Source organism: Mytilus galloprovincialis, chromosome 3 (genome assembly GCF_965363235.1).
Source record: "Mytilus galloprovincialis chromosome 3, xbMytGall1.hap1.1, whole genome shotgun sequence".
In the NCBI taxonomy this organism is placed as follows: Eukaryota; Metazoa; Mollusca; class Bivalvia; order Mytilida; family Mytilidae; genus Mytilus; species Mytilus galloprovincialis.
The window spans coordinates 42,470,609-42,498,412 of record NC_134840.1 but is presented as its reverse complement, the minus strand read 5'-3'; the positions used below and the strand labels follow the sequence as shown (position 1 = coordinate 42,498,412).

General features: G+C 30.2%; 1 protein-coding gene across 4 annotated transcripts; it reads right to left on the bottom strand.

Moving 5' to 3' along the window:
- Positions 1-114: 114 nt before the first annotated feature.
- Positions 115-26,496, bottom strand: LOC143067986 (protein phosphatase 1 regulatory subunit 36-like). Of its 4 annotated transcripts, none has more exons than XM_076241691.1 (19): positions 26,338-26,496; positions 24,580-24,668; positions 22,530-22,595; positions 22,090-22,220; positions 18,465-18,528; positions 18,005-18,109; positions 15,501-15,641; positions 15,022-15,064; positions 12,892-12,977; positions 12,438-12,493; positions 10,522-10,551; positions 10,091-10,205; positions 9,548-9,577; positions 8,928-9,017; positions 8,347-8,439; positions 5,180-5,284; positions 4,287-4,330; positions 3,771-3,789; positions 115-913 (listed from the first exon to the last, which is right to left on the bottom strand). In XM_076241691.1, exons 1-18 carry the CDS (start codon positions 26,401-26,403, stop codon positions 3,779-3,781), a joined length of 1,365 nt encoding a protein of 454 aa, XP_076097806.1. In that variant the 5' UTR covers positions 26,404-26,496; the 3' UTR covers positions 115-913; positions 3,771-3,778. The 4 variants fall into 4 exon arrangements, with proteins under 4 accessions (XP_076097806.1, XP_076097802.1, XP_076097805.1 ...); XM_076241687.1 differs by lacking the exon at positions 3,771-3,789 and adding an exon at positions 2,034-2,093; XM_076241689.1 differs by lacking the exon at positions 3,771-3,789 and adding an exon at positions 2,019-2,093 and having other exon boundaries at positions 792-913.
- Positions 26,497-27,804: the final 1,308 nt, after the last annotated feature.

The following is a 27,804-nucleotide window of genomic DNA, read 5'->3' as shown; positions in this document are numbered from 1 at the left end:
TTTACAATGCAATTTTCTATATAATTAATATTTCCTAGTGGCATTATTCTTTTTTATAGGCATTGATTGTGAAAATTGGGACAGCAATGCACAGATGAATAAAATAAACACATAAACACTTCTTTTTGTAATTTCTTTAAAAACATTACATATAACAGAAACATACATACATAGAACATAATAATGGATGGTAAACTATAAAACAATATCACAATGAATAAAAATGTGTAAAATAAAGTTCTCTCTCATTCTATCACAAACCCTGTCATGGTATATCACAGGATCTGTCTATATAGGTAAAAAATCATTCTATACAATGAAACCCTTTCTTGTCCAAAACAAGGAAAAAGCTATATCACAGATGCTTGTTAAAAACTTACAATCAAATATATTTCTATTGGCTACAATTGTTTGTTCTAGCCTATAATTATTTTATTTCTTTCAAAAAAACATTTTAACTATGCTTTGTTTGAAACAATATAACTTCTTGTTCAAAAAGTAATCAAGTTATAATGTTATACCCCATATTTATGGGGGGAAAATCATTTCTAAAAACATCTGAGACTACATTGTAAAAAAGTACCTCAAACATAAATCAATATAACTTAAACTTTTCCTTCTATATAATTGTTTTTTTTTAATAATTCTTAGGTAATCAATTTTTTTTTTTTTTAACATTGACAAAAATATATCAAAAATTACTTAACACTTCGAAAATACATAAAAGGAATATGTCACTGGATTAGCTAACGGGCTTTTCTATGGAAAGAGTCTCCCAATTCAAATATCAACTGTGAATTAACTATTCTGATTGGCTGGAAGAACTGTGCAATAAAACTAGTGATTGGTTAAAAATCTTCAGCATCTGCTGTGGCAGTAGATATAGCTGTCTGTTGTCTACTGACCCTCTGATCTATAATTAAAAAAAAAGAAGAAATGCTTAACATTCAAAAATATGTGTTCTTAAATTTTATTTTAAAGCAGTTTTCTTTACAGTTGGAAAAAATATATACTTTTCAAAACTTTATGATAACACTAACCAAATTTAGAGCCCATTAAAACCTTTAGAATAGAGTGCATGTGCCATAAAATGTAAGATAGCTGCAATAAAATTCATACAGTTCTTAAAGTTGTTTTGAATCAACAGATATAAACCATTCCAAATGTCAGATTTTTTCCTTCAAAATAATAAGGTATTATCAAAACATGTCTTATTAATATTTGACAGAAGAAATAATGATTTGAAAATGTTATGACTTCATGATCGAGTCCAAATCAAGAGCAAACAAGTACATTGGCAATGAAACCATGGCAATTTTACAAAAAGAATTGTTACTACATACAATTCAAAATACATTCTCATGATTACAGTTCAGATTTTGATAAAAGAAGTACATTACATTTGAAAAAATTAAGAATTTTCATTTCTTAAACAAATGTAAAATAAAGCATGAATGCTTAGTATAACAAAAGTTAAAAATTGTTTAGGTTAAATGTTTATTTAGTAATATGTAAGTAAGAAATAAATTATTTAAGAAGAGAAAACTATGCATGCTTAAGTTTGGCATATTGTCTTATACATGTATTAAATTAGTTACCTTACTTAGAAGTTATTGTTATTTTGTAAAACAAAAGTATTGCCAAGAACTAATTGAAATAAGACATAGTCGTTTTTTTTAAATGTACATTCCTTAAAATTGGCTTTAATGATAGATTTAAAAAATCCAAGATACTGTGGATTCATTTATTGACATGAAATGAAAAACAAATATTTTCCTGGATTTCTGAATTTGTGGTTTTACCAAAGTCTGCATATAAGCCTAAGAAAAGTTTTATTTCATTGCATATTATTTGCAATACAATTTCTATGTATGGTTAAAAAGCAAGTACATTTATGTTTTAAATTCAAATTATTATAGTTAATATTTGAAAAGTCAGTTTAACTACTTTTGGAATCATTTTAAAATTAGTGTATTTTGGAGATAACTTAAACTATTAGTTTAATTGTTGTTCCATACTTGCCCTTCACTTACAATGGCCGCCTGGCCTTTGTGATATTCTACTTAGTGTTTGTTTCCGAGCTACTACACGGCCTATGAAGCACAATACATATATATGGAAGCTTTTTTACAAATAATAAATACATTTTTCTAACCAGATTGTATCTTACCAGTATATTTTATTCACATAACACTAATTGATAATGCCAAAATTAACCAAAAAAGAAATTGTTTACCAGGTATAATTATTTTTGGGATGATAACTTATACATGGAAACTGGTTGTAAAATTTTTGTTATTTTTTTTTTTAAATAAAATGATTTTACTTTTTGCAAGATTTATATAAATATATATGCCAATGAGACAATGACCAAAAGACATTTATATAAATAACAAAAAGACATCAAGAGGTCCACTATTAAAAAGTGTCTATATGGTATAGTTCGGTGGTTTCTGTTTTAACTTTTTTTAACCTTTGATTACGATTTGAGATTTTTAAAAAGTCTTTTTACAGTGACTTGACTGTTAGTGATGCTTTCCACCAATTGCAACTAATTCAAAATTTTGACCAAATTGTTCAACTGGTCAGGATTTCGAACAAACTGTTCAGACAAAATGCGAAAGTGCAAAGTGATAAAATAAAACATACTTACAATCCTAAAGGATTTTTGTCCACTTTAATGTTGTTGAGACAAAATAATCTATTAGTTTGTATGGGTATATTATAGTCATTTCCATGCTGAAGGTGAACTGTTATTATTTTGCATCGCTATAAAAATGTCCAACCTAAGCTTTCATATAGTTTTTCTTTCTAAAATTTTTTAAAAGTATTCTATATTCATAATAATCAGATATCATTTTAAATAAAACATCATATATTCAGTAAAATATGTGTGAAATAACAATACGTTATTGATAAGTTTCCATGGGGAGATAACCTAAATCATTATTCTTTTGAATAAAGACTTTTTGAAAGAAAAAATGATTATCTCCCCATGGAAACTTCCTACAAACATATTGCAACTTTACACATTTTTTAATGAATAAGAAATTTTTTAATTTACAAGATGTCTGATTCTTATGAATTTAGAATACTTTTTGAAAGAAAAACTACAGGAAGGCTTGGTTTGGACAATTTTATAGCAATTCAAAATAACAAAAGTTCACCTTTAGCATAATAATGACTATAATATACCTATACAAACTGATAAACAAGTATTGTCACACCGACAGTGCAAGGGCAGTATAGCCAGTCAAGGTCGTTAAAAACTTCCATTTGTTGTATTGTCACAACATCATTAAAGTGGAGTTAAAGTCTTAAAGGATTGTAAGTATGTTTTATTTTATTACCTTGTACTTTCATCACTTGGCTGCGGTTTTCTACAGCAGTTGGTTCAAATTTCTGACCAGTTGAACAATTTGATTTTAAAAAACAAATTGCAATTTGGTAAAAATTTTAAATGAGTTGCAATTGGTGGAGAGCAACACTAACAGTAAAGTCACTGTAATTCTTTTCTTCTCATAAATCAATGGCATGCAAAATATGAATTGCATTATTCACATGCAGTACTAACAAATCATAAGCATCCAACGTGTTTCAATGTGCTTCATGGTGCAAGTGGAAATCTCTCATGTCAGATAAAAACAAATAGAAACACACCAAATCCTTTTTGAATAGGTGCTGACCATCTATGGAACATGCAAAATTCAGATATTTTTGAGACACACTAAATTGAGTGCTATTGACCCATGCAAATTTTCAAACCTTACTGAATGTCTTATGAACTTTCTGCAATAAAACTTATTTGTTAAGTTTCAATTTATTCTTACTATAAAATCATCTGTACAAAACAAATTCTCAAGACTAATTCAAAAGTTTTTTAAAAAATCATTCATAACACCCTTTTTATTTTTTTACATGATATTTAACTGATATCATTTTACCATTTTAATATAATGATTGTGATGTGCGAGAATATTATCCCTTGCTATTTAAAATAACTCAAATTGATTTGATGTATCACATGTAATATGAAATGAAAATCCCCGAGCACTGAAATTGAGTTTATTCTTTAATGTTCATTTTATTGTATTTATTTTATTCAATTTTTGATAGCACAACTGTATGCTTTGTTTTAAAGAACATTGATGCACCATTAAAATTGACAGAAAAGGAGTTATTTAAATAAAAAAAGTAAAAATGTCTAAAACTATGCATTCCAGAAAAACTTCACTATTATTCCCATTAATTTTAAGAGAACAGAATAATTCCAGAAAAAAACAAACCTGGTGGAGGTTGTGGCTCTGCTTCTTTAGTTTCTGGTTGGGTTCTAAAAAGAAAAATAATAAATGCCAAATATCATTATTTAAAACACTCAATATTATCTTTTTTTTTATTGACACAGCAACAATGACTTTATTCAACTGATTTTTATAGTTTGTTCTTATTTTGTACTGTTACACCACTGTCCCAGGTAAGGGGAGGGTTGGTATCTCGCTAACATGTTTAACCCCACCACATTCTGTATGTATATGCCTATCCAAAGACAGGAGCCTGTAATTCGTTTGTTGTTTGTTTATGTGTTGCATATTTGTTTTTCGTTCAATTTTTGTACATAAACAAGGCCATTAATTTTCTCATTTGAATTGTTTTATATTGTCATTTTTGGCCTTTTATCGCTGACCATGTGGTGTGGGCTTTGTCATTGTGAAAGGCCACACAGAGATCTATTAATTTCTGTGTCATTTGGTCTCTTGTGGAAAGTTATCTCATTGGCAATCATACCACATATTCTTTTTTATAAATAACTAAGTCACTTAAGAAAAGTTTAAATGTTTCAGAGTTGTTTTCTGCTCTTTGGTCGGGTTGTTGTCTCTTTGACACATCCCCATTTCCATTCTCAATTTTCAGCATAGAGAGAACTAAAGTTACAATCAACTTATTTATAGATTCTAGGTAAAAATGGTGTTATTATTAGTTTTGTGTAAATGTTTTATAAACACCATTAGTTTTGTGTAAATGTTTTATAAACAGAACATAACACACCCTTTTCAATATTGTTAAGGGCTGATATGAAGCTTGTTTTTTTATTGTCAATATATTCTTTGTTGATTGAAATGGAATCTAATTCCTGCATGTTATGAAATAAGAAACCATTACAAAAATAGCCAATACAAACCTTTTAGAACCGTCCTCCTCATTTTCTTCATCTTCATTTTCCCCACCAACAGGCATCAGTTTATCTGCACTATATAAATTCTTTGGATCTCCTATAATACCCACTCTGTAACACAAAATATCTTCATTAAAAAAACTTTCTTTTTTGTTTTGAATCATTGATAAATACAAAAACTCCATTCAATCCATTTCCTGTGAAATGTGTACATTTGTTCATAGACATAGACAAATTCATAAGTTCATCTTGATAATTGGAAATCTGTATGTCTTTAAGTTTCTGGCCCAAATCATATATATATATATATATAATGTCTAATTATATAAATGTCTAAGAATATAACTTAAACACGCTAATTAATACATTAAAAGTTCTATTAGATTTCAAATAGAAATACGCAATATTTCGCTAAACAAATTAGCTTCATCAGGCGTGTGCATCTCTCAAGGTGAAATCGGATGCATGACAAAAAAATATTTTTGCAGCTTAATCTATACAAGATTTGAGGAAAAGTGCAACATATTGACTGATGTTGCAAAAAATATGTTTGTAGCTACAACTACATGAAGTTGGAATAAAAGTTTAACACATTTATAGATGTTCGATTAATTGTATGAATTTCTATAAATTAATTTGTATGATCTTGAAATCATAGTTATAAATATATAAGAAAATTATTAAAAGATAATAACAGTTTCAATTCATCACTTTTACTAGTACTTTCACTGCTTTCACAGATCTTCAGGTATATCCATATAAATTAAAAACTAGAGGCTCTAAAGAGCCTGTGTCGCTAACCTGTATTTACTGATGCTTTGGAAATCATGTAAAATAAGGTTAAAATTATAATTTATAGTATAAGGTATCATTAGATACTATAATAATATCTCAGATAATAGCAAAAAACTGCAAAATTCCATAAAATTACTAACTCAGGGGCAGCAATCCAACAATTGGTTGTCAGATTTGTCTGAAAATTTCAGGGCAGATATATCTAAATATGATGAACATTTTTGCCACCAGTCAGATTTGCTCTAAATGCTTTAGTTTCAGAGATATAAACCAAAAACTGCATTTTACCTTATGTACTATTTTTAGTCATGTCTCCCATCTTGGTTCACGGGCAAGGTCATCGGACACATTTTCTAAACTAGATACTCTTATGATGATTGTGGTCAAGTTTGGTTACATTTTGTCTTACTTTCAAAGGAGAAGATTTTTGTAAAAGATTTTAAAAATTTACGAAAAAATTGTTAAAAATTGACTATAAAGAGCATTAACTCCTTAAGGGGTCAATTGACAATGTTGACTTATTTGTAGATCTTACTTTGCTGAATATTATTGCTGTTTACAGTTTACCTCTATCTATAACAGGGCTTCCAAAACGGTCATATATTCCGGTCATTTGTATAATGTCCGGTAAAAGTCCAGCTGGGCAAAGCATGAAACGGTCATATACTTTTTAGTTTTCAAGGCTTTTTCGGTCATTTTTACATAATTCACGATCTTTTTGACCCAACCTTTTGCCATAAACATCAACACATTTCCGGTCATAAATGTGACATGATGATTAATTACTATCAAAACAACACCTGATCCAATACTTTCTAATTTTAATCAAGGCTAATTAGTAGTTGGACAGCTGAAATCTACCTGTCCAAGTGACAGGTGAACTATGTTCAGTACCAGACATCGTATAAATTGATCGGTCTATTCACAATTTTTTTCTTACTTTTCAGCGGTTTGTTTCTTATTGATTTAGTCCAAAAGATTAAAATTATTAGAAATTAGTTTATCAACATGATTTGATGAAAAAATTAAAAAGGTTTTTAAATGAAAAATCGTCAGAACTACGTCGTATGAACTAGAACACGTGTGCGCATGTGCACAGGTGGGAAATTTAATTATGCATCCTACATTTCTTCAAAAATGCTAAAATTATCATTGATACCTGTATCTAACGTTCATTTCAAATATTTTGTTGAAAAAATAACGTGGAAAGAGCTTCTTCACTCAGTCGTGCTTTGTAAACATTCACGGATTTTACGTATCCGTTTATGGTCCATGTTTTACCATTGTCAAGTGAACATCCGGTTAGAACAATGTGAAAACGAAACTAAAGATTTGACAATGTCATTTTGCACAAATAAAAAGTCTAAGGCAGATATGACCACGCTGATGTGCACACTTTGAATGATGCACTGCCAATTTAACAGTTACATCTGAACATCAAATTCATATCATATCAAAGTAAAGTTTAAAATCATGTTTTTTTTATGCAATGTCAATCATTGGAACGGCCATCTGATTACCATAATTGCCTTTTGTGACTAAGTCTTAAGAAATTAAAATCGGAATCAGATATGAAATGTCCGGCTGGCTCAAATATTTTTTGGAAGCCCTGATCTATAATAATATTTAAGATAATAACCAAAAACTGCAAAATTTCCTTAAAATTACCAATTTAGGGGCAGCAACCCAACAACAGGTTCTCTGATTCATCTGCAAATTTCAGAGCAGATAGATCATGACCTGATAAACAGTTATATCCCATGTCAGATTTGCTCTAAATGCTTTGGTTTCAGAGATATAAGCCAAAATCTACATTTTACCCCTATGTTCTATTTTTAGCCATGGCGGCTATCTTGGTTGGTTGACAGGTCACCGGACACATTTTTTAAACTAGATACCACAATAATGATTGTGGCCAACTTTGGTTCAATTTGGCCAAGTCATTTCAGAGGAGAAGATTTTTGTAAAAGTTAACAACAACGGACGACCACAACAACGGACGCAAAGTGATGAGCCAAAGCTCACTTGGCCCTTCGGGCCAGGTGAGTTAGATAAAATAAAATAAATAAATGTAAAACTGTTTCATATTCCTTAAACTAATTAACATTGTCATTTTAACTATCATTCCAAACCATATATATATATCAGACAAATTACTGTGAATTTATTTATTTTCATGGGTACCAATTTTCGTGGTTTGAGGAAAACTTGCATATTGTGGATATTTGATTTCCTGGTTTTGGCTAAGTCTGCATACCTTCCATTAGAAAATTTGTCATTCGTTGAACATTTAAATTCGTGGTCCTCCTGTACCGACGAAATCCACAAAAATTGGTATCCAACGAATATTGTTGAGTCCAAATTATTGTGCTACTTACTTAAAAGTTTTCTTTTCAATGATTTGGTCCAGAGTATTGTCTTCTGAGTCCATTTCATCTTCACCTTCCTCTCTTCCTATTTTTGATAAGGAACTGAAATAATGCAAATTAATCATCACTCTTTAATGATGAAACGTGACTGAATATACAGTAACAGAGGCTCCTAAAACATTGTAGTCTGCATTAAAAATTGTGGAACATGAGGAAAGCTATGCCTATCCTATCAACAACAGTATTTGAAGAAACTTTAGCCACACATCAACCATTTTTTTTATTACATTTTATCTGATTTAAATTTGAATTTTCTAAAGTATAAATAAAATGCTCTGCAGGGCACAGCTTGATACCACCACATATGTGGAACCCTGAACAGTTGGGGCAAGTATGGACACAACATTCAAGCTTGATACAGCTCTGAATTTGGATTAAGAATAAATATTTGACACAGCATAGGTTTCTGACACAGAATGAATGTGGTCTAAGAACTTAAAAATTTTAAATTTACATATTATAGTCTAATATCCCTATTGGACCTTAATGAAGAACAATTGGAAAACAGGGCCCAAAATACAAAAACTTACTTTGGAGATAATGGTCTTGATCGTCTAAACAACCACTCAGAATTCTCACTTGCAGATGGTAATACTGCAACTAAAGCTGGGGATCTTTGACTGCAAAAAAGGTATTTTACCAAAATAAGTATTTATAAAAATGGTAATTGATTTCTATAACCTTGATGAGTTGAATCACATCTGCTTGTTTTTAACAGTTAGTTCTCTGCACAATATTTAACAAATGACATGGAACTTAAGGACCATGAAAATTGTTTCTAGTTAATTGTCATATTCTAGATACTCAAGTCAACAGTTTGTTAGGAGTACAGGAACTCAAACTGTGAGTTTTTTTTTTTTTTAAATCCATGGTGTTGTAACTAATTATATTTAAAAACTGTTAAGTTCTACTGTTCTTTTAAACTTCATCTGAGCCTTATATACTTTCAAAAAATAGTTCATCTTTAAAGGAAGAGATGAGGAAGTATCACACTTCGACCTGTACCAAAAATGTCTTTTTTTCCCCCAACACTAAAATGATGAAATAAGTCCATTCAAGAAATTAGTCATGATGCATTCATGAAAGAAAAGTAATGTTATATTCCTGCAGAAAGATATATGAGATTCCTGCTGTTTATCTTCATACTTACTGAATAATTGACTTTATTGCTGGCCGTCTCCTGAAAAATATCAAAAAAAACGATCAGGAAATCATAATTTAGTGGGATTTAAAACAATTGTTCATGTGTAAAAATGTAGTCTCAAGTTTGCATTATTTTTTTTATTTTATCCAGCATAATGAAGCTCATTTCTTATGGATATATCATTTCTGGGATTGAACATTACATTTACATCGACTGCACACTGAAACAATAATTGGCAGCTGTATCATAAAATTTCACAGGTATACTGCCCATGTCATTCTATTTTCAGGTCAAAGAGTAAGTCATTGATATAAAAATAGTAAGATGTAGTATGATTGCTGAAAAAAAGAGCACTTTTCCAGAACATCTTGGGTCTAATTTTGGTTCTCTTCTTTGGAAAATGCACCATAACCATATTGGTAAAGGTACATGCACATAGTGTCTAGTAATGAAAAACATTTGTAGCAAAATTAGCAATTTGCATGGTCAAACTAAAATGAAAAGTTCAAAGACAAGGACATTTTTCTTTGAAAGTAATGGATTACTCACGGGTGATTCCTTCTGTATTCAGCAGCATTGAATTTGAACACTTCTTGTAAATCTGAGATTCCTTTCCTTTCTTGGAGTGGTACTTCTATTTCTCTAAATTCCTTCAAAGCTTTTTCTTAAAAAATAAGATAAATATATGAAGCTTAAAGGTAGATATGGTATTTACCTTTACTTCTTCACATTTTTAAACTAGCTTGTATCATATATCAATCACATCCTGATTTTTGATATATTGAAATTAATATCATACTTTGTAGTTGTTGTTGACTTATTGTTCATCACATGGTGTTTGGCTGTCAAAGCTTATTATATTCATTGGTATAATCATTCAGCAGGATCAGCTATATAGTCAATACAACCAATATATAGAAATCTAGTAATAAAATGGAAAAGAAGTCCTACTGTAAAAAGAAAATTCTTATTTCACTTACTTATTAACATGCTTGACCTCTGGTCTTTTGCTGCAAAATAAAACAAAGTGTTATTATCAAAGTATGTAAATTGAAACAAAATCTTACTTATCCTAAAAAAATATTATCAACTATTATTCAATATAAAATATGGAATAAATATAGATTCTACGACTGCATCGAGTGTGATACGATATTTATCCACTTGAGACAGTTAAATTTTCAAATTTAAAACATTAGGCTCGCTGATTGTTTTAAATATTTAAAATTTAACTGTCAAGAGGGGATAAATATCGTATTACACGAGATTTGGAGGTAGAATCTGTTTCTCTAATGAATTTCAAACAATATCCAGGCAAACATATTCCTTCTTTTCGAATGATCTGCAAAAAGATGTGTTTTTTTTTGTGACGTGATCAGGCATGGTCGCCTTTTTTCATGTCATCACAATAGGAAATTCAGAGGAAAACAAGACAATTCGACGTCATAATAGGATTTTAGAATGAAGAACTGAGATCAAACGAACAACACATTGATTAAAATTTTTTTTATACAATTGGTGCAGAAAGGGATAAATTGATGAAGAATTAGAGAAATCCCTTTATATCTAGTTGTCAAGAACTTTAGTCAATTAATATCACTGCATGACATATTAAATGTCTATGGTAGCCAGATTTCCTACCAAGGTTGGTGGTTATCTCTAAGTACTCCCTATTCCTCAATCAATAAAGACTGACCTCCACTGTAGAGCCAAGTGGTGTTAAATACCTAAAATCAATCACTGCATGAAACATAAATTTAATAAGTTAAAATAAGAAACCAAAGAGCTAAATCAAGACTCACATATTTTATAAGATTTTTATTGACAAATATGCTACAAATGAATTACTAAAAGCACAATATCATACTGGCTTATACTTACGATCTGGTGTCTGTTTAACTCTATCATACTGGCTTATACTTACGATCTGGTGTCTGTTTAACTCTATCATACTGGGGCCTGGTTTTCGAAAGTATCTTATGACTAAGACATGTCTTATGATGGTCTTGTGACATGTCATAGTCGTAAGATATGTTTTCGAAAGTGTCCCAAGTTACGATTTGTCATAACTTTTGTCGTAAAATTAAGACCCCTTGCGACATGACTTATGATGGTCTTATGATTGTCAACTAAAATTTTAATCACTTTTCATGTATAATTTCATGTTAATTGCAATACAAATATTTGTTGTGTTTCTCAGTATGCTAAATAGTAAAGATTTTATTTTCTCAACTACTTGAATTAAAATTTGAATCTCCTGCGACATAAAATTTGGAATTCTTTTTTAACTCCTGGTTTTGTATAATGAATATACATATTATTTCGTTCCTAGTATATTTGACAGTTACTGTACTTTATTAACGGTGCACAGGCATTTCGTTAAGCGGGTACTCGATGTACCGAATCTAAAAAGTATTCACAGTTAAATAACAATGCCTGTATGATAATACACGAAAGCGAAGTTCAAGATTTATTATATATTACAAACTAAATTTAAACAAATTATCAACTCATATTTCAATTCCTTTTTGCATAAAATTTCATGTTCATTATAATGAAGAAAAAAAAAATAATTCGTAAATATTTAGAATTGTAACAATTAATATGCTCATACTTTTCATTTTCATTTTTATATTCATCACTTTTTAATCATTATTTAAAATAATAGAAAATAATGTTCCCTTATGACAGTCATAAGAGCATCATAGCTATGACTCTCTTAAGACAGCTTTGATTTACATCCTATGACATATCATATGATAGTCATAAGATCATCATAAAATATGTCCTAAGATATATCTTATGACATATCTTATGATACTTTCGAAAACCAGGCCCCTGGCTTATACTTACGATCTGGTGTCTGTTTAACTCTATCATACTGGCTTATACTTACGATCTGGTGTCTGTTTAACTCTTATAGCTGGATTGAAAGTATCTGACCGCAACATTCTGTAAAATATAAAAACAAATACTTTTAAAAAATAGACACTATATACCATCAAACTTCAAAAGATTTTACTTATATATCTGGTTTATTGTATGAAACAAGCAAGCCATTCAAAAGGTATAATTTTTTTATTATCCTGAAATGCAAAATAAAGGGAATATCTCTAACGAAAACATCTGATCTACAAAACCATTAAAATTGAAAGGAGGCTGAAATAAACTGCATATCTTTTTCTCATAAAGACAAAGTTTTGATCCAGAGGAACAAATATCTAATATATAAAGGAATGTTTTGGTCGTTATTACATTTTTTTATTCTAACCAAGCTGAAAATCAACTTATTTTTGCAGATACTTTATTTCTAAGTCCTTAAATTGAATAAGCAATTATAATAGACTTACCTTCCAATTTCCTTTCTAATCACATCCTGAGGTAGTTTTCTTTTGAATGTGATATAGACAACAAACAGGCAAAATTTATATAAAACCTAAAAATAAAAACATATATCATATATTCTGTATTATATCAATATAAATAATATTCTATCATTGTTACATAAGTAAAACATAAGTAGTATGTTTAATAAAAGAAACATTCTCTGTTGGATATAATAATAGATCATTAGTGTGTGTTTCAAACATTTCTTTATCTCGTAGGTGTATTACACTTTTCACTATAATCCTTCATTATCAAAAAAAAAAAAAAAAAATTCATCCAAGATATTGTCAATGCAATATGAATCAAATCCAAATAAAGCTTAAATGACAAAAATATCTTCAATTACAATCTTTGATCTTTTCTATGAACTTTTTTCATCATTAAAAGTTAGTGAACAAGAATGTGTCCACAGTACACGGATGCCCCACTCACACTATCATTTTCTATGTTTAAAGGACTGTGAAATTGGAATAAATTCTCTAATTTGGCATTAAAATTAGAATGATCTTATCAAAGGGAACATGTATACTAAGTTTCAAGTTGATTGGACTTCTACTTTATCAAAAACTACCTTGACCAAAAACTTTAACCTGAAATTTGCACTATCATTTTCTATGTTCAGTGAACCGTAAAATTGGGGTCAAAACTCTAATTTGGCATTTAAATTAGAAAGATCATATCATAGGGCACATGTATACTAAGTTTCAAGTTGATTGGACTTCAACTTCATCAAAAACTACCTTGACCAAAAACTTTAACCTGAAGCCAAAAACTTTAACCTGAAATTTGCACTATCATTTTCTATGTTCAGTGAACCGTAAAATTGGGGTCAAAACTCTAATTTGGCATTTAAATTAGAAAGATCATATCATAGGGCACATGTATACTAAGTTTCAAGTTGATTGGACTTCAACTTCATCAAAAACTACCTTGACCAAAAACTTTAACCTGAAGCCAAAAACTTTAACCTGAAATTTGCACTATCATTTTCTATCAGTGAACCGTAAAATTGGGGTAAAATCTCTAATTTGGCATTAAAATTAGAAAGATCATATCATAGGGAACATGTGTACCAAGTTTGAAGTCGATTGGACTTCAACTTCATCAAAAACTACCTCGACCAAAAACTTTAACCTGAAGCGGGACAGACGGACGAACGAACGGACGAACGAACGGACGAACGAACGGACGAACGGACGCACAGACCAGAAAACATAATGCCCCTCTACTATCGTAGGTGGGGCATAAAAACATTGACCACATGAAGATGTGTGTGTATTGCAATTTATTGGTTATCACTTAATACATCTAAAACATTGCTACTAAATTTGGCGAACCAAACAAATTTTCAAGAGCAACTTATTACATAACTTTTCGAAATAGAAAAAACATAAATATTAATCATTACCAATATGTTAAAGTTTGATCTTCTATCAAACGACTACACCAACAAAGTTATAAATGTAACTTGCTGTGAAGTCAGCTAGAAAGGGTAAATTGTGGTAAAGTTATCTCCACAAAATAAGATGGTAAACAGTATTGCATTTTTATCCTAAGAAATAAACATTTTGGAAAAGTTTATGCTCAATGCAATTTAAACAAATTAACTCATTGTTTACATTTTCAAAAACACTGATATGCAACAGTGACAACTGTTTCTTAAGAAACAAAACACAGTATACACAGGCAAATTTCACGTGAATTTGAATTCATGTGAATCTCACGTGAAATTCACATGAATTTCAACTCAAACGAGCTTATACGTGAAACTCACGTGAAATCAGTTTATGTGAGTTTCACGAGAATCTCATGTGAAACTCATGTGAATATCACATGAAAATCACGTAAATTTTTTTCATGTGAAATTCACATGAAAATTTTCACGTGAATTTCGTGTATAAGCTCAATTGAGGTGAATCTCAAGTGAAATTTTTCGTGTGAATTTCGTGTGAGATTCAGGTGAAAATCATGTGAGCAAATTTTGCCTGTGATAAGTTCTGAAAAACCTATTTGGAACTAGCAGAATACCAGGTTTGGTGATATAGGATGTAATAAAGACCATATAACGTAACCAAAATAAGTTGTTCTATTACCTCAAAAACATGTCTATCCCGTAACGTAGCTGACACCCTTGATCTGAAAAATAATCAAAAGTATGCATAAAATAAAAAATTTCATGATAACACTAATCATGTTTTTCCTTTCAAATTAAATAGAAAGACAGATTACTATTAATGATAATTTTAATTTCAGAATAGCTTTCTGAAATTATTTGAGAAGTGATATCATAAGGTATTTTTGGGGTGTTTAAGCATAATAGGCAAAGTTCAGTAATAAAAACTGTCATTTTCACAGCATTCTGAAAAACATATAATATACTTTCTCAGTAAATATTTTTTAAGGTGGGAGTAGTGCTTGATCTATATTATTCTGTTATTAACTCAAATATCTAAATTAATGAAATGTTCCAGAGTATGAATTACCATTAAACGTGTAAGAATTTTCCAAAGAAGTTAAATTTACAAACTGAATACTGGCAAATTTTTCCATTGTTTGCAAAGTGTGAACCTACTTTCCACATGACATGTGATGTTCAGATTCCATCCCTAATCCTAGCACCATTATTCCATGTGACTGACCAAGCATTTTCTGAGCAATGTTAAGCTTCTCACATGCAGCCTCAAATTCTTCTCTTTCCTTTATACTCGGCTCTCTGTAAAAGTTGATGTTAAATAGACATCTGTTTTGTATATTTATGTAAAAGTAATTTGAAGGTTTAAAATTGTTTGCCTGATACATGTGATGCAACATGCTTCTCGTAGAGAGTGATTAAGAGTTACATCTACCCTAGTCACATCTAACAAAGTTTAAAATTAAGTTGTTATAAGATTTTGGTGAAATTAAAGATTAAGAGTTATCTCCCTTATAATTACTATTTGAAAAAGTAAGTTATTTAATGATCCGACCTTTTCATTTCAAACTTAATTTACCTACATTGTAATAAAGTCATACATGTAGTAATGTTTGTGATTAAGAGTTATCTTCCTTTTAATTACTATTTGAAAAAGTAAGTTATTTTTAATTTTTCTAACTTACAGGGGCACTAGCTGCCAAATTCATGTTCACTGATTTGACTCAAATTCTCATATTTTATTTAAAACAGTGTAAAACATTTTTCCAAACTATCAAAAGTATAAATAACAATTTACAAGACATGGTCTCAAAAAGATGTAGCTTCGTTTTGTGAGAATTTTAGCCAAAACGCCATCTAATTAACTATCCAGTTGACCTTCTATGACCATATAAGCAATGTAAACATAAACATAGATATAAATAGATTAAGCAACACGTGCAATTGAATTTTTATGAGTCTGTTAAATTTGGTATTATACCGTAGATACTCGCTTATAAGTCGGAAGTTTGGGAGTAAAATTCAGAATCCAGAGAGGGGTACCGACTTATAAGCGAGATCCCGAGACCAGAGGAAAAATCCAAGCTCGAGAAAAGTGGTCAGGAGTGAATTTCCTGGTCAAAACTACGTTGGTGATTGCCAAACCTACATAAATCCTTGAATAAAAAGTTTTTGTTGAAAATAAATGACTACAATACTGTCTTTGTGTTTTATTTGTACTTTGTTAACTTTTTTTCTGTCAATTTGTGTTGAATTTCCGACTGTTTCCGGTTTGTTTATTGATTGTCATGGTCAAATGGTTTGTGCATAAACCCAAAAGAAAGAGCCAAGAACCAAAAATGAAAACGAGATAACAATGTACCAACTATGTAAAAGGCTGTATTCAGCGGATTTATTGTGTCATTATTGTGATATCATGATATCAATTCAGTACTTATAAATCATACAATAATCAAAAATAATTTTAAGATTCATTCCCAAGATCAAAATATTATTCATTAAAATGTCTCAGGTAAACACAAAGATTACAAAATTGATTGGCAAGCCAATATAATCCATTGATAACCCCTAATTAAGAGACAAAGAGTTGTATTCACTAAAGGTGTGAAAAATATCAGTGATAGGTGAACAGATGACACTAATGAGTTGGAAGTTATATTAATATAAAGTTGATTAGCTTCACTTATTTTCTTAATCCTTTATCATCACAATATAATAAGAATTATGAAGTGTACATGTTCTTTTAACACTGAGTTATGTGTGCTGTGAAAAATATTGATTGACTTTAAATTTTTTCAGGTTCATATTGGTTTATGTTCGCTTTTCTCAAACAATAGGTTGTTAAAAATCATTGATGCATTACGTAAACAACACATGGCTAATCTGTAATCAAACAGTGAACAAAACAACAGGAATAAATACATCTTTATTATTAACAGCTATATAAATTATCATAATCAACATCAACTAAATTCAAACCAAACAAACATTCATGCAGAAAATGAATATTTTTGCATTGGTTTTACCGGCGTTCAGTAACTGTCAGCTGCCAAAAAAATGTCAAAATTTTGTCCGACTTATACGAGGGTCAAGACTAAATCCTCAGAATTTGGAGCTGAAAAGGGCATCCGACTTATAGTCGGATCGACTTTTAGGCGAGTATCTACGGTAGATTCAAAATTTATGTTTACCGTTGTTTTTACCTTTTATAAGAATGACTTTTGGGGATCCAATCAGTTAATCAAATTATTTACCTTTGTTTCACTTTCAATGTTGACATTCTTTTTATTTAAATAACCGTACACGGACATTGCATGCGTTTTTCTATCTCTTTCTACAGGGTTAAATTGGAGTTTACATGAATACGGGTTTAATAAGGTCAAAGTATTCACTTGCAAGTGAATAATTCATTATCAATGTTTATTAGCTTAATTTGACAAAATTGAACCATTTTAGCTGATAAAAGCAAATTATTATTTCACTTTTTCACTTTCATTAATGGTTGAACAAAAAAAAATTATATTTTTGATTTTTTATATATCTCGTAGCTAGTGCCCCTTTAATTAACCTACATTGTAATAAAGTCATACAATTGTCATTTGGTAATGTTTGTGATTTCCAGAGTTGTGATAAAATGACAAATCTTTGGTAAAGGAACTACTTACATATATCCTGCTATGTTTTTAATCTTTTCTTCTCTCTCAAGTTTATCAATGAAGCAGTGGAAGTATATCAAAAGGTGCATCAGAAAATTGTCAAATTCTTCAGCACTACAATAAAAGAAATTAATTCATATTAACAGATCAAATCATTAAACCATAGCTAACCAGTAATTTTAGTAATTAGCTAAAAGTTTCAATTTGATTGTTAAAATATAATTATATAAGGTTATTCTTAAAAATCAGCTTGTTTATAATAATTACCCAACACTGATTACACAGTTAGGACCTTTTTTTTAAATCCGAAAAATGTTGGTGAAACTTTAATCTCATTATTGAAATAGTAACATCTACATTATGTTTTACTTAATTACATTCCCAACAACTTATAGATACTAGTAATGATGTAAAGGGGAACAACTAGAAATTATGTTTGTACCGTATAAGTATAAATCCTACTACTTACTGGAATATGCCATCAAATGTGACAGGAACATTTTCTCCCTCCAACAGAGATCCATGTGCAACCTCTGAAAAACATAGAACTCAATAATAATCATTATATCTCAACTATAATGTTCATTTCTAAATTTAAGTAGCTTCATATGTACAATTCTGAGTATGAGTAGACATTTTCTTTTGCATAATGATACAATTAAATGAGCTTTACTGCTGTACAGCTTACATCAACAATAATGACTTAATTTTCAGATAAAATAATTTAGTGGGATTTTTGTCGAGCCTTCGACTTTAGTCGAAAAAGCGAGACTAAGCGATCCTACATTCCGTCGTCGGCGGCGGCGGCGTCCACAAATATTCACTCTGTGGTTAAAGTTTTTGAAATTTTAATAACTTTCTTAAACTATACTGAATTTCTACCAAACTTGGACAGAAGCTTGTTTAGGATCATAAGAAAGTATCCAGAAGTAAATTTTGCAAAAATAAAATTCAATTTTTTCCGTATTTTACTTATAAATGGACTTAGTTTTTCTGCGAGGAAACATTACATTCACTCTGTGGTTAAAGTTTTTAAAATTTTAATAACTTTCATAAACTATCCTTGATTTGTACCAAACTTGGACAGAAGCTTGTTTATGATCATAAGATAGTATCAAGAAGAAAATTTTGTTAAAATAAATTTCCACTTTTCCGTATTTTACTTATAAATGGACTTAGTTTTTTTGCCAGAAACAAAACATTCACTCTGTGGTTTAAGTTTTTAAAATTTTTATAATGTTCTTAAACTATCCTGGATTTCTACCAAACTTAGACAAAAGCTTGTTTCTGATCATAAGATATTATTCAGAAGTAAATTTTGTTAAAAAAAAAATCACTTTTTCTATATTTTACTTATAAATGGACTTAGTTTTTCTTCCAGTTAACATTACATACAGTCTGCAGTTAAAGTTTATAAAACATTTATTACATACCTGCCAACTTTCAAAAGTGCCCATGGGGGTTTTAGTGCGCGACAACAATTTCAAAAGTTACAATACTTTGCGACGACTATTTTGCGCGTGCTGTTTAGTGGTCTAGAAAAAGTGTCATATTTGTGAGATGAGCTTACATGCCTTTTTCTTAAGTTTATTTGCATGATTCTAGTTATTATATATCAGTAGAAAAGATGAACATGTGGCTGCAAGACCAGGAATTAATTTCATATGTAAGGATATTAAATAATTGTTGACTTTTCCAATTTAAAATTATGCACAAAGAAGGACCTTTATCAGGTTGGGAACAACACCTAGGGGTAACCCCTCAATGTAAGGACATTAAAAACCACTTTTTAAGTAAAATGAGCACATATTCATATTATTTGAAGAAACTTTTCCAAAAGAACTATACATCTTATGATCTATCTGGTATTATATGGTCAACACATGTCCAAGAATTTTGATATGTTCTTGGCCTTATATCTTCTATATTTTTCAAAATAATTGGACCCTTCATTTAGAAAAGTTGTTCTAAATATAATGTCAGAATTTCCCATTTTTAAGTTAAAAACTCTACATTTAATGATTTTTCTATTTTATTTTTTACAAGAGTAAAATGACCCCTTGACTAAGGGAAGTCCCTCATTTAAGAGATTCCTCATGTGGGTTTTTTTGTTTTGTCCATGTGAAAAATAAAGAACAGTACATTGTACCTTAAATAATTTGGTAATTTAATTGAATAATTTATAACATTTGTTACAGCAAGTGTAATATCAATAAATTAGTGAATAAACTACTATTTATTATGGTAGTACTGCATCATTGAAGTTTGTCAATCAGTCATGCTTTTATTCTTATTCTGTGTAAGAACCTCCTTGCAGGTGAAAAACCATTTGCCATGTTCACGATTTTAACAAACAGAGGAATACAACACAAGTTCAAAATCTAGGATGTTAGAATATTCTTGAGAGAAAACTTTTTTGATTGGCTGATTAATTTGATCATGAGAAACATAGAATTTGATTGGCTGAACACAATTGTATTCCATTGTACACAGTTCAAAATCGGGAACAGTCATATTTTTCGTGTAGATTTTCACAAAATCGTGTTTTAGAGGGTTTTTCACGATCACGATCGTGCAATCGTGACAAAGGGTCAAAATCGTGTAGTACACGCCTAAATCGTGAAAGTTGGCAGGTATGTTATTAGATTCATAAACTATCCTGGATTTTTTACCAAACTTGGAAGCTTCTTTCAATCAAAAGACAGTATCGAGAGGGAAATTTTTATTGATGTTTTTCCTCATTTTTGTTGAGTCTGCGATTAACAGCAAAAGTAGGCGAGATACTGGGTTCCGTGGAACCCTTACGAATTTTTATTTATGTTAGCTCATACCAGAACAAGTGTTATGAGATAAGTTAAGTAATTATTACTTATTCCTGCCGTCAAAATGGTGATACCAATTTTTTATTAGATAACTGCAAAGACTGAATTGCCTTCCCTTTTTGTCGAGCCTTCGACTTTAGTCGAAAAAGCGAGACTAAGCCATCCTACATTCCGTCGTCGTCGTCGGTGGTGTCCACAAATATTCACTTTGTGTTTAAAGTTTTTGAAATTTTAATAACTTTCTCAAACTATACTGAATTTCTACCAAACTTGGACAGAAGCTTGTTTATGATCATAAGAAAGTATCCAGAAGTAAATTTTGTAAAAATAAAATTCCTTTTTTTCCGTATTTTACTTATAAATGGACTTAGTTTTTCTGCGAGGAAACATTATTCACTCTGTGGTGAAAGTTTTTAAAATTTTATTAACTTTCATAAACAATCCTTGATTTGTACCAAACTTGGACAGAAGCTTGTTTATGATCATAAGATAGTATCAAGAAGAAAATTTTGTAAAAATAAATTTCCACTTTTCCATATTTTACTTATAAATGGACTTAGTTTTTCTGCGAGGAAACATTACATTCACTCTGTGGTTAAAGTTTTTAAAATTTTTATAATGTTCTTAAACTATCCTGGATTTCTACCAAACTTAGACAAAAGCTTGTTTCTAATCATAAGATATTATTCAGAAGTAAATTTTGTTAAAAAAAATCACTTTTTCTGTATTTTACTTATAAATGGACTTAGTTTTTCTTCAAGTTAACATTACAATGTCTGAAGTTAAAGTTTATAAAACATTTAGTAGATTCATAAACTATCCTGGATTTTTTACCAAACTTAGAAGCTTCTTTAAATCAAAAGACAGTATCGAGAGGGAAATTTTTATTGATGTTTTTCCTCATTTTTGTTGAGTCTGCGATTAACAGCAAAAGTAGGCGAGACACTGGGTTCCGAGGAACCCTTACGAATTTTTAAAGAATAGGTTTTGAATAAAAGAAGAATTTCTTTATATTTAGCCCTTAAACTGTAGCTATGGAAGCTTTTGAAGTAATAGTAAATTAAATGGAAACAAAAAAGTTATTAGTTTTTTTTTTTTACTTTTTAGCCTATGAAAGTAAAAACACTACAGGATTGTGTTTTTTGTAAAAACTGAATTCAAGTCTCTATTTAGTCTACCTGTAGATTTATAGTCTTACTGAGACTGTCATTGGTAGTCAAGGTCAAATATAACATACAGTTGCCTCAGTCAGCATCACAGAAATCTACAAACCTTTTACATCATCAAGTGTGACAGCATCATGTTCACTGGAGCTTTTCTTAGGAGGACGTGGTGACTTAGGATGGTTGCCTCTTTGACTTTTCCCTCTAAGACCATGTGATTTGGCCACACTAGATGTAACTCTATAATAACAATTATGATTAAAAATTATAACTGAAAATTTTAATTCAAATCATAAAATATAGCCACAAAAGAGATTTTTTTTTTGCATTGATTATTTTACATTACAACTCAGTTTAAATGAATTCTTAACAGTTAAGTAGAATAGGTAAATATTACTTTGAAAAACAAACATTTAAAGATAATTCAGGCCTAGTTTGGTCAGAAATGACTGCTAGGTTTCATAGAAAATTATTTTCTTTTGAAAAAGTAAAATAGAAGCATGAGTAGCAGTATCATATTGTTAAAAAAAAATTAAGATATATGCCTACCTTTCATTTCTTTTATTGCTTTCTTTAGCTCGTCTGTTTTTATTCTTATCTGCATTTGGGTTATTACTGAAAAAATATAAGCATATTGTAAATCTGCACTTCATAAAAAAAAAAAAATTTTAATTAATAAAATTGAGAATGGAAATAGGGAATGTGTCAAAGAGACAACAACCCGACCATAGAGAAGACAACAGCAGAAGGTCACCAACAGGTCTTCAATGCAGCGAGAAATTCCCACACCTGGAGGCGTCCTTCAGCTATATTCAATATATTTTTACTCCTATCCTATTTTGAGCAGGTGAATATAAAAGTAAGATGGCTGCTCTTGCTATGCCACAAAGATTTTTAATGCAAAAAGTAGATTCAAGTCAATAGCACAGAAAAATCAAATATCAATTGTGGAAAAATAAATTCTGTTATAAAATTCACTTTGAAGGCATCGGTGTCATTTTTAATGCAACTATTTACAATGATGAAATTTATTAGTATTGTCTTGAAAAAATTGTTAATGTCTGTAGCAACTCCACAAACATTTATGTTTTACATTTTCCTTTGCAGCAGATGTGAATAATAAATACTGCTTTTAAATATTGTCAAAATTTTACAAATATTTTTTTTTTATTTATTTGGTATAAAAACAAATAAATCTGTAATATTTTTTAATTAATTTGGTAAAAACAATTAAATCAGTCATATAGAAAAACTTTACCTTTGCCCATTTAGTTGTAGAGTATGTAACTGAACAAAAAATTTGTAAGGGTTCCACGGAACCCAGTGTCTCGCCTACTCTTTCCGTTAATCGCAAGCTCAACAAAAATGAGGAAATAAATCAATAAAATATTTCTGTTGATACTATCTTTTGATTGAAAGAAGCTTCCAGGGGCGGATCCAGCCATTTTAAAAAGGGGGGGGTCCTAACCCAGGACAAAGGGGGGGTTCCAACTACATGTCCCCATTCAAATGCATTGATCGTCCATAAAAAAGGGGGGGTTCCAACCCCCGGAACCCCCCTCTGGATCCGTGCCTGGCTTCTGTCCAAGTTTGGTAAAAATCCAGGATAGTTTTAAAACTTTAACTGCAGACTGAATGTAATGTTAACTGGAAGAAAACAAAATTTCCTTCTAGATACTAGCTTTTGATCATAAACAAGCTTCTGTCCAAGTTTGGTACAAATCCAAAATAGTATAAGAAAGTTATTAAAATTTTAAAAAGTTAAACCACAGAGTGAATGTTGTTTCGCAGCAAATCTAAGTCAATCTAAAAGTAAAATATGAAAAAATAGATTTATTTTTTTAGAAATTTTCCTTCTAGATACTAGCTTTTGATCATAAACAAGCTTCTGTCCAAGTTTGGTACAAATCCAAAATAGTATAAGAAAGTTATTAAAATTTTAAAAAGTTTAACCACAGAGTGAATGTGTTGTTTCCTGGCAGAAAATCTAAGTCCATCTAAAAGTAAAATACGGAAAAATGGATTTATTTAAAAAAAAATTTACTTCTGGATACTATCATATGATCATAAACAAGCTTCTGTCACAGTTTGGTACCAACCAAGGATAGTTTAAGAAAGTTATTAAAATTTTAAAAACTTTAACCACAGAGTGAATGTAATATTTCCCGGCAGAAAAACTAAGTCCATTAATTTATAAGTAAAATACGGAAAAAATGGAATTTTATTTTTACAAAATTTACTTCTGGATACTATCTTTTGATCATAAACAAGCTTCTGTCCAAGTTTGGTAAAAATCCAGGATAGTTTGAGAAAGTGATTAAAACTTCAAAAACTTTAACCACAGAGTGAATATTTTTGGACGCTGAGACGACAATGACGGAATGTAGGATCGCTTAGTCTCGCTTTTTCGACAAAAATGAAAAAAATACAATAACAAAAAAATAAGCAAAATTTGTTTTGTATCCTAAGCAAAATTACAAAACTGTACAAAAAAATTAATGTACATCATCATAATTCCAACATAAAAAGACATCTGCTTATTGATACATGCACATGATTTACAAGTGTAATGTATTTTTCACTAAAGTATCTCAAATACCTGACAAATTCTAATACAGGAATTTCATCTTTACGCTCTGATATTTTGAACTCAAATCTACCACTAGATGGAATGGATGGCATAGTCATCTGTATAAAAAGTAAATGTGCATTACAATTGATATCAAGATTTGTCTTTCAATTATCAACATTTTTATTATGCTAAGTTATTATTGATACATTTATATTAAAATAAACTGTTGAAACAGAGATATGTCATAAAAAACATAGTAAATTGTTACTTACAATATTGAGAGGTTGAAATTATATCAATAAGTAAATAAAGTACACTGTATCAGAATTTACTGGAAAAACACTATAGATAATAAAGTTTAAAAGGAAAATGGTGTCCTTATTTTGAAATTAAAAACATCTTCAAAAGGGAATCATCTGTATGTCAACTTAAGAAATATTAGCATCGTAAGCTGGACTTTATTTAGAATTAGTGCTTGCAAAATAGCTACATTTATTTAAAAAAAAAAGGTGCATATAAAAGAATGGATATAAAGATAAAAACAAATGTTACATATAGTCTCTAACAGTAACAATAACACCAACAAGGGTGACTGGGGAAGCGAAGTATGGTCACTTGGTCTTCTTCTGACCGGCAGTAAAATGCTTGCCAAAGTGGGGTGTGCGTTTGCTGTGCAGGATGTATCAAGTTTGCAGCCACCTCCGGTCAGAATGGGGATGTTTAATCTGATGCCTCTAGTGAAGAGAACCCTTGCAACAACTCTTTGAGGGGTCTGTAGGTGGCCTGTTGCAAGGCAAAATTTCTGTCCCTTTTCATTATTCCCTCATTTTCTAGTGGCAGTCCAAATTTCCCCGACCATCATCCTGGATGGCCTTTACTACAAAACCTACAGCTATTGTATTTATTGTTAACTTGTTCTCTTGTCCTGAACATGCATGAAATATTTGCCACTGGGCATTAAGCAACCAACAAGGCAACATCAGATGTATTTGATTTTTCAGTTAGTTTTCCACCAGAATTTTTGCTGTTTCGAAAACAATTAATATCTACTAGACAGATCTTATCTTATTGTTACATAGGCCAGTTCCAGGATACGGTTTTCAGACCAATCTGTCATGTGACTTCCATCACCATGTGACAAAAATGTATGCCTAGAAATTTTATTACATGTTGAGAAAACGTGTGAAAAAGTTTTATTTTATACTGCACAAAATATTTGGGAAATTAAAATCTAAAAGGTCTAATGGTCACATTCCCTCAGTCATACTGCAATCATGATTATGTACTTACAGAACATTAATTATGTCTATACTACCCTACAGAATGACGATTATGAAAGTGCTGGAATCTTTTAATAAAGCAGGGATACAGGCGCACTTCTATCTGGTAAATGACGTCATAAAGGCGTGCGAAATCGTATCAATAATAATAATATAATACAGAATACTAATATATAAAATCTGCTGTTAGTTATAATGGGATATCTTAAGTATTCTTATAGTTTGCTGTCAGACTACTTCTACCAGATAATGACCACAATCAACAAACTGAATATTTCGCATGACTTTGGTGCGTATTCTGACCCCTCCCTCCTTCCTCAGACTGACTCCTTTCACAGGAAACAACTGATTCATGTATCGATGAGGGTAAGTTCACATATTAAAAAAAAAATGTAAAAAAAAAATATATAATCAAATGTAAAGCAGTTTTCGTTAATAATTCGGGAATATGTTTTGAAGTAGTCATTTCGATGTGAACACTGAATATACAGCCAGTTATTCTTACTGGATCGACTCTTTCTGTTTTAAAGATCGACTTTGTTGCCTTTCCTTTGATTGAAACAGATGCCATATTTATGTAATTGTTTTTAAAACAGCTCTGGCAGGTGTAAAAAATCAAGGCTTGTCCTCCATTTTCAAGCTATCCAATGGCAACAACACAAGGGAAGTAATTTAGCGGATTTTTCAAACAAGGGAAATAATTATGCATAAACATACGGTCTAACGACTTACCGAAAAAAAGTAAGTCCCATAGAGTATATCTATGGCCCAGAATGGGGACACGGTTTCTCAGTCTAAATTAAACTGAAGACCATTTTTATGGCATAAAATTAAAACCACACAGTTTTTTCCAGTGATTTAGAAAAATATTGAGAATACAAATATGATAATACTAATATCTTTATGGAAATGATGTGTTGGTCGCTACCCGCTAGTCATGCTCTCAGTGTGCGATCTCGGATTAGTTATGATTAACATTATTATACATATAATTTTTTTTTTTCATTTTGAAGAATTACTTCTGCATAAGCGACAGTACACGAGATTTCTGAGCTTCTTAAGAAAATTACAAGATAAATTGGCCAAGTTAATCGGATCAAGAAATTGTATACTTTAAAATAAATATACATTTTTTTCGATTGAATCTGAAAATAAGTTGAAACAAGCCAATTATCATACATTTTTTTCCCTACTGTATATTGTTTATAGAGGGGCAATATCTTTTTATGTTGACCTGTTTTTGCCTTTTTCAAGCTGTTTACTTTCTGCAACCCACTGTGTTAACTGTTATCAGCATTTTTGCATTTGTTGTTAACTGTTTTGGACAAAATCGAGATATCGTTAACATGTTAACGGACCCCCTATTGCCCTCCCTCTTTATAAAGCAGTGGAACTGACTAAATCATTCGAAATGTGTATACCAGGCAAAACCCTTCATGCATACATTAAATGAAAATTCACACTAAAAATGACATGAAATGAAACAAAGTTACATGTATAAACGAACATAAACCTCACCTTTTTTTCGAAATTTTTTGAATCTAAACTCGTCTTGCTAGTTGTTTCTATTCGGAATACATTCTATACAACTCTTATTATACGAATTTGGGGCAGTTTTGAATGTTAATAATGATATCTTTTTAACTATCTAATAGACAGATCTTATCTTATTGTTAGATAAATGACGGTTTAAAAGATTTGTTTCTTGTATATTATTCAAACATCAGTTATTGAGTAAGGTGCACGTTACAATTCTATTTAGTGATTTAACTTGATTGCTATATATATATAGTACCGAAATGTCTAAGTTTTATACCGAGGAATTCATGATTTCATAAGTTAGATTGGTTTTATGATTTCAATGTTAGATTGGTTTTATGATTTCAATGTTAGATTGGTTTTATACTAACTTAAACAAAAGTATAACGCTCACCCTTCTCAGTCCACATCCCTCCTTTATGACTGCAGTTAG

Excerpts from the sequence above, each read along its gene's own strand:
- LOC143067986 (XM_076241687.1), bottom strand. The coding sequence starts at position 26,403 with ATGGCATCTGTTTCAATCAAAGGAAAGGCAACAAAGTCGATCTTTAAA. Across the intron at positions 18,529-22,089 it reads CACACTTGATGATGTAAAAG|AGGTTGCACATGGATCTCTG; the intron begins GTTTGTAGATTT and ends TATGTTTTTCAG. Across the intron at positions 2,094-4,286 it reads AGAGCCACAACCTCCACCAG|GCCGTGTAGTAGCTCGGAAA; the intron begins GTTTGTTTTTTT and ends TGTGCTTCATAG.